At 47.1% G+C, this 12,046-nt stretch overlaps 1 protein-coding gene across 4 annotated transcripts in view; it reads left to right on the top strand.

Moving 5' to 3' along the window:
- GSN (gelsolin) overlaps window positions 1-12,046 on the top strand; it is a 71,659-nt gene that overhangs the window by 5,302 nt on the left and 54,311 nt on the right. For 2 of the 4 annotated variants that reach the window (XM_063935959.1, XM_063935960.1), the window contains exon 1: window positions 1,060-1,258. The exons of 1 other annotated variant lie outside the window; for it this stretch is intronic. In XM_063935959.1, the coding sequence (XP_063792029.1) occupies window positions 1,217-1,258 (42 nt within the window). In that variant the 5' untranslated portion in view covers window positions 1,060-1,216. Of the gene's footprint in view, window positions 1-568; window positions 653-1,059; window positions 1,259-12,046 lie in introns of those variants that run through there. One more of the 4 variants, XM_063935962.1, reaches the window with a different exon arrangement.

Here is a 12,046-nt window from a genome sequence, read left to right on the forward strand (position 1 = left end):
GCCTTAATCCATTCAGCTAGGAGCTGTGACAGGAAAGTAAGTGGGACAATCAGTTTGCGGAAATGGGTCACTTTATGGGGTCCGCGGCAGCCCCCTCATATTTGTGTAAGGTGACATTAGCTCGGTATCTATCAGCGGAAGGTTACATTAGGGACGGCTAATAAATTGCCTGTTGCTTTGCCCAAAATATACCCAAAACAGTCTCTTCTTATAAGAGGGTGTCAGGGGTTCAATTGCTATGTAATGGTAGATCAGATGAGATGACTTGTATAATGGCTGCCCTGTAGCTTGGTCTTATGAAGAAGTAAGAGTAATCAATAGAGGTGTTGGAGCATGTGTGGAACAGTGTCTTGAAGCACTAACACAGGCCTGACCAACCTGTGGCTCTCCAGATGTTGTGAAACTACACATCCCAGCATTCTCTGCCACAGTTTTACCATTCCCTAACAGCAAAACTGTGGCAAGGCATGATGGGACTTGTAGTTTTACAACAGCTGGAGAGCCAAAGGTTGGCCAGGCCTGCACTAACGAATGTTAATTAGTGATGCTTGCAACACATGCATGAATGATTAACACTAATTACCCCTGTTATTAATTGTCTCACCTCACAACCCTCCTGCTCTCGGTTCTGCCTGGTGTCTCCATCAGAAATGTAAGTGGCTTATTGCTGGTACTTTAAAATAACACGTGGCCTTTTACACAGGTGGTCGTGGTGGTATATGCCGCAACACGAGCAATCCTTTATCGTTCCAGGCCATTATTTACCTCAGGAAGTTCCTTTTGTACTAAATAAAAGGAAACGTTTGTGGCTTTGACTCCTAATCATTGTTACCCTGAAGCCGTGTTCTGTTCCTCTCATTGCCCAGAGGAGGCCTATAACTTCCTATGATTATAAAGTGCATTTCTGCAACGGAACCTTCTAGAAAGTAATCTGCCACTTGCTGAGACTTGTTGTGCTGTTCTGTAACCGCATGATCCTGATTTTTATCTGACACATTTTTGTTTGAATTGAGTGTATTGGAGCTGCTGTCCCTGTTTTTGTGTTGCTGTACGCTATAGAAGGCCTATCCCCAGAGGTTAGTGGGGCAGATGGATGATCACCTGCTAGCGGCAAGACCCAGTCCCTGAACGCACTGCTTTATACAGACGCTCCCCTCCCGGAAAGAGTTCTGACCGCCCGGCATGAGTAGCAGCTAATCCATAATTTTTTTGTAAAATGGGGAACACCAATGCGGCTGGAGCATGCTGCGTACCACGGGTGTGTGCATTTCCTTACTATTACACTAGCGGAATAATGTGTATTGTGTGCAGACGCCAGTGGGACTGATGTGTTATATTGCACCGGACTCCTGTCCTGAGGACCCACAAACACCGGTGTGCGAAGCTTGTGTGTTACTGCATGCTCACTACGGGCCTATGGGTGTATTTGGGCCTGGACACCTCGGCACACGGGGAGGGGCGCATTTGGGAGCCTTCACAGATGCAGGACAGTGAACACCTTTGGGGCACTTGTTTGGGGTTACTGCACCAAGAGGAGGCTATTGGCACCTGTCTGTATGAGGGGGGTAAAACTGAATTAGTCACTCTGGTCAAAATAGAACTATGGGGGACATTTACTAAGCGGAGAAGTGAGCTAGTAGAGAAATTGCCCTATCAACCAATCAGCAGCTCTGTATCATTTTATAGCATGCAAATTATAGATGTTACTTCGGTGCTGATTAGTTGCCATGGGCAACTTCTCCACTTGCTCACTTCTTCACTCTGATCACCGCTTAGTAAATGTCCCCCTATTTTGCACAAAGCTGAAGACAAGTTGTGTGTCCAGGTCCATACACACCCACAGTATCCTATGGTATTTATATTTACATCTGCAAAATGTCTTGTTTGGGGTAAGAAGGCTCATTCATGTTTTTTCATGCAACACCAATGGGTCATGTTTTGTGGGAGACTAATTATTATTGAATGGTACAAAGGAAATCCTGAAAACATGGCTTGTGTGTGATCCTTAACTATTACTAAAACCTTTTGCCTGAAATATTTTGGAAATAGGAAGTATACCGCTGATGCTATGGTGTCCCAGTAGGGGGAGTGTGAGTATTGGGGTAATTTAATCCGTAAATGGGCTCCCTCTACTGGAAAATAGGAGCAATAGCCATTTTGAAAGGCGGTGAACATTTTTAATTTTCGGTAAAATTCCCAGTGCAAAGTTACACATTGAAACTTGTATATTGTAATCTGTAAATTCTGCACACAATTTTTTTTCAGGGCAACGAGAGAGAATCTTCAATCTGAAACATGTTATTAATACTGTTATATGGATAATGCTGAATAACTTTGAGTAATGCTTCTAAAATGTGTTTTTTTATTTTTTTATTTTTTAATCCTATTTCTCTAACGTCCTAAGTGGATGCTGGGGACTCCGTAAGGACCATGGGGAATAGCGGCTCCGCAGGAGACTGGGCACATCTAAAGAAAGCTTTAGGACTAACTGGTGTGCACTGGCTCCTCCCCCTATGACCCTCCTCCAAGCCTCAGTTAGATTTCTGTGCCCGACGAGAAGGGTGCACACTAGGGGCTCTCCTGAGCTTCTTAGTGAAAGTTTTAGTTTAGGTTTGTTATTTTCAGTGAGACCTGCTGGCAACAGGCTCACTGCATCGAGGGACTAAGGGGAGAAGAAGCGAACTCACCTGCGTGCAGAGTGGATTGGGCTTCTTGGCTACTGGACATTAGCTCCAGAGGGACGATCACAGGCCCAGCCTGGATGGGTCCCGGAGCCGCGCCGCCGGCCCCCTTACAGAGCCAGAAGAGCGAAGAGGTCCGGAAAAATCGGCGGCAGAAGACGTTCCTGTCTTCAATAAGGTAGCGCACAGCACTGCAGCTGTGCGCCATTGCTCTCAGCACACTTCATACTCCGGTCACTGAGGGTGCAGGGCGCTGGGGGGGGCGCCCTGAGACGCAATAAAACATGATAAAAATACCTTACATGGCAAAAAATACATCACATATAGCTCCTGGGCTATATGGATGCATTTAACCCCTGCCAGAATATACAGAAAAACGGGTGATAAGGCCGCCGAAAAGGGGGCGGAGCCTATCTCCTCAGCACACTGGCGCCATTTTCCCTCACAGCTCAGTTGGAGGGAAGCTCCCTGGCTCTTCCCTGCAGTCACTACACTACAGAAAGGGTTAAAAAAAAGAGAGGGGGGCACTAATTAGGCGCAGTATTAAAACATACAGCAGCTATAAGGGGAAAAACACTTATATAGCGCTCTGGTGTGTGCTGGCATACTCTCCCTCTGTCTCCCCAAAGGGCTAGTGGGGTCCTGTCCTCTATCAGAGCATTCCCTGTGTCGGTACGTTTGTGTCGACATGTATGAGGAGAAAAATGATGTGGAGACGGAGCAGAGTGTCTGTAACAGTGATGTCACCACCTAGGGGGTCGACACCTGAGTGGATGTACTGTTGAAAATTACGTGACGGTGTCAGCTCTGTATAAAAAAACAGTGGTTGACATGAGACAGCCGGCTACTCAGCTTGTGCCTGTCCAGACGTCTCATAGGCCGTCAGGGGCTCTAAAGCGCCCGTTACCTCAGATGGCAGATACAGACGCCGACACGGATACTGACTCCTGTGTCGACGGTGAAGAGACAACCGTGATTTCCAGTAGGGCCACACGTTACATGATTGAGACAATGGAAAATGTTTTATACATTTCTGATAATACGAGTACCACCAAAAAGGGGTATTATGTTCGGTGAGGGAAAAACTACCTGTAGTTTTCCTGAATCTGAGAAATAAAATGAGGTGTGTGATGATGCGTGGGTTTCCCCCCGATAACAATTGATAATTTCTTAAAAAGTATTGGCTGTATACCCTTTCCCGCCAGAGGTGAGGGTGCGTTGGGAAACACCCCCTACGGGGGATAAGGCGCTCACACGCTTGTAAGAACAAGGGCTCTACCCTCTCATGAGATGGCCGCCCTTAAGGATCCTGCTGATAGAAAGCAGGAGGGTATCCAAAAATGTATTCACACACATACTGGTGTTATACTGCGACCAGCAATCGCCTCAGCCTGGAGGTGCAGTGCTGGGTTGGCATGGTCGGATTCCCTGACTGGAAATATTGATATCCTAGATAAGGATAGTATATTATTGCCTATAGAGCATTTAAAAGATGCATTTCTATATATGCAGGATGCACAGCGGAATATTTGCCGACTGGCATCAAGTATAAGTGCGTTGTCCAATTCTACCAGTAAATGGTCAGGTGATGCGGATTCCAAACGGCATTTGGAAGTATTGCCTTTGAAAGGGGACATTTGGGGTCGGTCTTTTAGACCTGGTGGCCACGGCAACAACTGGGAAATCCACGTTTGTACCCCAGGTCGCCTCTCAAAATAAGACGCCGTATTATCGGGCGCAGTCCTTTGTTGGCAAGCGGACAAAAGGTTCCTCTTTTCTGCTCGTGACAGAGGGAGAGGAAAAAGGCTGAAGAGATTACCCAGTTCCCAGGAACAGAAATCCTTTCCCGCCTCTGCAAAGCCCTCAGTATGACGCTAGGGCCTTACAAGCTCAGGCACGGTGGGGGCCCGTTCTCAATGAATTTCAGTGCGCAGTGGGCTCACTCGCAAGTAGACCCCTGGATCCTTCAGGTAATATCTCAAGGGTACATATTGAAATTCGAGACGTCTCCCCCTCGCCGTTTCCAAAAGTCGGCTTTACCGACGTCTCCCTCTGACAGGGAGGCAGTTTTGGAAGCCATTCACAAGCTGTATTCCCAGCAGGTGATAATCAAGGTACCCCTCCTGCAACAGGGAACGGGGTATTATTCCACACTATTGTGGTACCGAAGCCAGACGGCTCGGTGAGACCGATTCTAAATCAAAAATCTAAAATCTTTGAACACTTACATACAGAGGTTCAAATTCAAGATTGAGTCACTCAGAGCAGTGATTGCGAACCTGGAAGAAGGGGACTACATGATGTCTCGGGACATCAAGGATGCTTACCTTCATGTCAAAATTTACCCTTCTCACCAAGGGTACCTCAGGTTATGGTACAGAACTGTCACTATCAGTTCAGACGCTGCCGTAGGGATGGTCCACGACACCCCGGGTCTTTACCAAGGTAATGGCCGAAATGATATCCCTTCGAAGGAAGGGAATTTTAGTTATCCCTTACTTGGACGATTCCCTGATAAGGGTAAGATCCAGGGAACAGTTGGAAGTCGGTGTAGCACTATCTCAGGTAGTGTTGCGGCAGCACGATTGGATTCTCAATATTCCAAAATCGCAGCTGGTTCCGACGACTTGTCTTCTGTTTCCTAGGGATGTTCCTGGACACAGTCCAGAAAAAAGGTGTTTCTCCCGGAAGAGAAAGCCAGGGAGTTATCCGAGCTAGTCAGGAACCTCCAAAGACCGAACCAAGTCTCAGTGCATCAATGCACAAGGGTTCTGGGTAAAAATGGTGGCTTCCTACGAAGCAATCCCATTCGTTAGATTCCACGCAAGAACTTTCCAGTGGAACCTACTGGACAAATGGTCCGGGTCGCATTTTCAGATGCATCAGCAGATAACCCTGTCACCAAGGACAAGGGTATCCATCCTGTGGTGGTTGCAGAGTGCTCATCTTCTAGAGGGCCGCAGATTCGGCATTCAGGACTGGGTCCTGGTGACCACGGATGCCAGCCTGCGAGGCTGGGGAGCAGTCACACAGGGAAGGAATATCCAGGGCTTAGGGTCAAGCCTGGATACATCACTTCACATAAATATCCTGAAGCTAAGGGACATTTACAATGCTCTAAGCATAGCAAGACCTCTGCTTCAAGGTCAGCCGGTGTTGATCCAGTCGGACAACATCATGGCAGTCACCCACGTAAACGGACAGGGTGGCACAAGAAGCAGGAGGGCAATGGCAGAAGCTGCAGGGATTCTTCGCTGGGCGGAAAATCATGTGATAGCACTGTCAACAGTATTCATTCCGGGAGTGGACAACTGGGAAGCAGACTTCCTCAGCACGACCTCCACCCGGGAGAGTGGGGACTTCACCCAGAAGTCGTCCACATGATTAAAAAACTCGACAGGTATTGCGCCAGGTCAAGAGACCCTCAGGCAATAGTTGTAGACGCTCTGGTAACACCGTGGGTGTACCAGTCAGTGTATGTGTTCCCTCCTCTGCCTCTCATACCCAAGGTACTGAGATTGATAAGATGGAGAGGAGAAAGCACTATATTCGTGGCTCCGGATTGGCCAAGAAGGACTTGGTAACCGGAACTTCAAGAGATGCTCACGGAGGATCCGTGGCCTCTACCTCTAAGAAGGCACCTGCTCCAGCAAGGACCCTGTCTGTTCCAAGACTTACCGCGGCTGCGTTTGACGGCATGGCGGTTGAACGCCGGATCCTGAAGAAAAAAAGGCTTTCCGGATGAAGTCATCCCTATCCTGATCAAAGCCAGGAAGGATGTAACCGCAAAAACATTATCACCGCAAATGGCGAAAATATGTTGCGTGGTGCGAGGCCAGTAAGGCCCGACGGAGGAAATTCAACTGGGTCGATTCCTACATTTCCTGCAAACAGGAGTGTCTATGGGCCTGAAATTGGGGTCCATTAAGGTTCAAATTTGCGGCCCTGTCAATTTTCTTCCAAAAAGAACTAGCTTCAGTCCCTGAAGTTCAGACGTTTGTAAAAGGGGTACTGCATATACAGCCTCCTTTTGTGCCTCCAGGGGCACTTTGGGATCTCAATGTAGTTTTGGGTTCCAAAAGACACATTGGTTTGAACCACTTAAATCTGTGGAGTTAAAATATCTCACATGGAAAGTGGTCATGCTGTTGGCCCTGGCCTGGGCCAGGCGCGTGTCAGAATTGACGGCTTTATCATGAAAAAGCCCTTATCTGATTTTCCATTCGGACAGGGCGGAATTGAGGACTCGTCCTCAGTTTCTCCCCAAGGTGGTTTCAGCGTCTCACCTGAACCAACCTATTGGTGGTGCCTGCGGCTACTAGGGACTTGGAGGCCTCCAAGTTGCTAGACGTTGTCAGTGCCCTGAAAATATGTTTCCAGGACGGCTGGAGTCAGGAAATCTGACTCGCTGTTTATCCTGTGTGCACCCAACAAGCTGGGTGCTCCTGCTTCTAAGCAGACTATTGCTCGTTGGATTTGTAGTACAATTCAGCTTGCACATTCTGTGGCAGGCCTGCCACAGCCAAAAATCTGTAAATGCCCACTCCACAAGGAAGGTGGGCTCATCTTGGGCGGCTGCCCGAGGGGTCTCGGCTTTACAACTTTGCCGAGCAGCTACTTGGTCAGGACCAAATACGTTTGTAAAATTCTACAAAATTGATATCCTGGCTGAGGAGGACCTGGAGTTCTCTCATTTGGTGCTGCAGAGTCATCCGCACTCTCCCGCCCGTTTGGGAGCTTTGGTATAATCCCCATGGTCCTTACGGAGTCCCCAGCATCCACTTAGGACGTTAGAGAAAATAAGAATTTACTTACCGATAATTCTATTTCTCATAGTCCGTAGTGGATGCTGGGCGCCCATCCCAAGTGCGGATTGTCTGCAATACTTGTACATAGTTATTGTTACAAAAATCGGGTGGTTATTGTTGTGAGCCATCTTTCAGAGGCTCCTCTGTTATCATGCTGTTAACTGGGTTCAGATCACAGGTTATACGGTGTGATTGGTGTGGCTGGTATAAGTCTTACACGGGATTCAAAATCCTTCCTTATTGTGTACGCTCGTCTGGGCACAGTATCCTAACTGAGGCTTGGAGGAGGGTCATGGGGGGAGGAGCCAGTGCACACCAGATAGTCCTAAAGCTTTCTTTAGATGTGCCCAGTCTCCTGCGGAGCCGCTATTCCCCATGGTCCTTACGGAGTCCCCAGCATCCACTACGGACTATGAGAAATAGAATTATCGGTAAGTAAATTCTTATTTTTTTTTATTTATTTTTTAAATTTATTGCTATACTGGCTGTTTCTCTCCTTGTGGTGGATGTTTTAGATTGTTTTTACCAGCTTTAAAAATGACTTGACGTTATAGTTTCCTGTTGCTGTAGCTAATCTTTAACACAAGTTGCCCATAGTGACCAATCCATCGCTAGCTACCTATCCTTTATCTAGCACAGACTACGACTCCGGTTCTCAAACGCACTTCCCAACGGTCCAGGCTTTAAGTATCTGTGCTTGGCCAAAGGTGACTTTACGCTCATCAGTCACTTTGATTTACCCATCTGTGCTGAGCTATGGAAATACCTAAAACCTGGACCGTTGGGGTGCTTTGAATGCGTTTGAGAACATCTGGTGACTATCACATGATTGGATGCGGATTAGTTGCTATTGGCTACTTCTACACGTTATCTTCAAAGGTTTGATACATCTCCCCCATGGTCTCTAGAACACTAGAGATACAGGGGAGAGCATAAAAAATGGCTGAAGCGGTCTTAAATGTGACATAAGGAAAATTTAAAATAAAATGTCTAACAAGGGTAATTATGTAAGACTTGCATGTGTCACCCTCAAACACTCTGTAGCTTAGTAATGATGAATGATTAAATTAGAATCTAGAATAATCACGGGGAGAGTCAGGAGGTTAAGAAAGGAGGGAGTGATGGCTAAATCCACCCCTGGACAAACGATTCAGTCACAAATATAAAATGACAGAAAATGTGGCAACATAACATAAAAAAAGTTTATGTAATCGCGTTAGTAGCTTCCATAGATTTGTGTAGTCTATTGATGTCCCCCCAATGCGGGGGAAGGGGGTGAGGAAGGGCTGTGTGGTCCCCCCCCCCCCCTCCCCCCAACTCTTCCCTGTTCCAATTAGAGTGTAAGCTCAGAAGACCAGAGTGCTCACTACTTTATTTTTCCATGCATGTCCCTGTGTTAAGAATGTTCTGTCCGGCAGCGCAGACTGATAAAATTATATATACTCTTTACTGTGACGAGCACTAATACAGACTATATATGCCTGCCTGAGCTTACTCACAGTAGGGGTACATCACACACAATGACAATTAGGAATATATAAATGCATTTGACTAATGTTTAGGTGTTTCTGTCCCGCTGCAGCTCTGTTACTCCCTCCTAACAGGATATCCCTGTTGATCAGGAGTTGGCGTGAACTCTTTGCTAACTATGAACTACTGTACTCGGCTGTCTCATCTTATGCAGTTGTAAGATATGGCCAAACTGAATGATGGTCAGGACTGTCCAGGGTACCACTAGCAGGCCAGGCATCAAGGCTAGCCTTGTATGAGAACAGATTTAGGAAATTGTAGATAAACAGGGTGGGATTTTGCAAGCCTAAAAATGCAGCTGAACCTCTGAAATGCTGTAACGTGACGGTTAGGAGCTGATTGCCTGGTACTTTATCTTTCTCCTCTTTATCCTTCTCCAAGGCTTACTTCATCCGCCCCTAAGAGACCTATAATTGGACTGTACTGTAGGTTGCGCTACATGTTTCTCTGTTAATTGATCTGAGTTGGGTGAATGAATGCGATATGGGTGTATATCCTCTGACGTCACGGCGGTGTACGTATGTCTGCCATACTTGGTTAATATTCCCATGATGTGCAGGGCAAAGTATAAACTAAGCCCTCTCCTGATGTTCACCAGTGTACGGGCTCTTCCTCCTGTCATACAGAGAGCTTTGTAATAAAACAATGGGGTCAATTCAATTTTCTGACCGTTGAGTAGCGCCGGGAATTGGCTCCCGATGCTATTCAATATAGTGCCAAGTGACACTCGATTGTCGGGAGTTCTTCTCTCACCCTCCCGGGAGATGCGAGAGGAAATCCGACAAAAGTGCTTGCGCGAGGCTGATTCTGTCGGGAATTGGCATCGCTGCAGGGAGTTAAGTCGGAGAATGCCTGTTCTCCCAACAAATCGCCCTGTTAAGTCCAGGAGAACGGGCATTCACCGACTTAACTTGAGCTGAATTGAATAGCATCGGGAGCTAATTCCCTGCGCTATTCAACTGTCGTTGAATTGAATCAACCCCATTGTGGCATTTCTGATTCCTAACTGGTGCTATGGCACCTGCGTCATGGATGATGAATTTGTCTGTCTCGGTATACTCTAAAGATGGTGAGTGGCACTGGGCAGGATTTACTAAAGGGAAACTGCGGTAAAACCCCCGTTTTACCATATTTTCATATGTACTAACTCCCGATCGCCGCGTTTTCGCACCATAGAAGTCTATGGGATTCTTACCGCCGCATCCCTCTGCTGCACCGCTCACGACGACCCCCCCCTTCCCCCCGGCATACCTGAGCTGCTGCTGGTGTGGCCCCCCTCCTCCTTCTCCCCCGCATCACAGCCTTGTCTCCTTCCGGCTGCAGGGGGGAGGAGGAGGAGCCCGGGGTCTCCCTGCACACATCACCTCCCGAGTCTGGGAGGTGACGGAGACCCCCACTGACCCTGGCAGACATCATCGCTGGGAGCCTCCTATACCGCATTGCGATACTAATCGCATATGTTAGTACATATGCGATTAGTACGGCGGTGATGTCTTATAGTACATCCCGCCCACAGTGAGATACATGGTGTGCGCCAACATAGGCGCGGGAAGGCAAATGTCTATAGTTGGGTACGGAATTCACTGTAACGGTTTCCAAAGCTACTGTTTCCTCAAGATTGCAATGTGCAAATATATATAATATATTTTTTTTTTCTTCTCACACTTCCTACTAGGAAATAGTACCCTTGTGCCAGTAATAGTGACATGACTCTGTCAATAGAGCCCAACCTGCAGATTACACAAATGACTCCTCCTAAATCCTCTGTATATTTGTCTCCTCTATTCAGGCGCCCCCCGTGGTGTGTGTGCAGGGTGTACAACAGTTACATAGATATATATAAATACTACAATATAGAAATGTGATGTTCGGCAGTAATCTGATAAGCACCTTTTATCTTATCGGTGTTTGTCCTGTCGTCTGTTACTGATCCGCTATTCTGTAGGAGCTATGTTGGGAATTGAGTGAATGTAAATGAACGGGAGTTATGCGTAAGATTCCACCCGAGAACCTGTCCCTACAGCCAGAGCCGGCCCTAACCAATATGATGCCCTAGGCAAGATTTGGCTAGTTCTGCAGGAGATGAGTCAACTGGTAGCTGCTAGGTTCGGGTATGAATGGTCGACCACTATTGGTCAACATTGACATGGACACATGGTCGACACATGAAAGGTCAACACATGAAAAGGTTGACATGAGTTTTTTTACTTTTTTTGGGTGTCGTTTTTTGCGTAATGTGACTGGGAACCCCAATTAGTGCACTGCGTTCGCTCGCCATGCTTCGGGCATGGTGCCTTCGCTTCGCTCGGCACAGATTACTGTTCCAATCGTAGTCCACGTGGATCGTAAAGTATGGAAAAGTTCCCCAAAAGGAAAAAAAGTTAAAGCTCATGTCAACCTTTTCATGTGTCGACCTTTCATGTGTCAAACATTTTCATGTGTCCATGTCGACCATGTCAATGTCGACCTAATGACTGTCGACCATAACATGGTCGGCCATGTGAACGGATACCGATCTGCTAACGTCTGGTGCCTTTTGTGTATGAAAATGCATCATATTATTTGCATTACTATGTGGCTAGGATGCACAAGCAGCTTCTGCTGATTAAAATGATATGCAGCATGACTATATTCTGAGTGCAACTGCGGCTGTATCTGCATACAAAATGCTACATTACAGTGATTTCCATGAATACACTGCAACGTAGCATTTCGTATACAGATACAGCCGCAGTCACACACAGAATATAGGCATGCCGCATATTATTTTAATCGGCAGAAGCTGCTGGTGCCCCTAAGCATACCAAATGCCCTAGGCATTTGCCTAGTTTGCCTATGCCTAAGGCCGGCTCTGCCTACAGCCCAAATAAGCACCAACATGTGTTGCGTTGCGTATCAATCCCCAGCTAGACCCGTCCTCTGCACAAGTTCTGGGTCTCATCCACATCCATTACCTGCTCCCAGTTAAAGGACGTTTTTCATGTTGCACCCACTCTCTATAAATGCTTTCCCTCAGACTTTCTACTT

The sequence above is a fragment of the Pseudophryne corroboree genome, chromosome 8 (genome assembly GCF_028390025.1).
Source record: "Pseudophryne corroboree isolate aPseCor3 chromosome 8, aPseCor3.hap2, whole genome shotgun sequence".
Classification (NCBI taxonomy): domain Eukaryota; kingdom Metazoa; phylum Chordata; class Amphibia; order Anura; family Myobatrachidae; genus Pseudophryne; species Pseudophryne corroboree.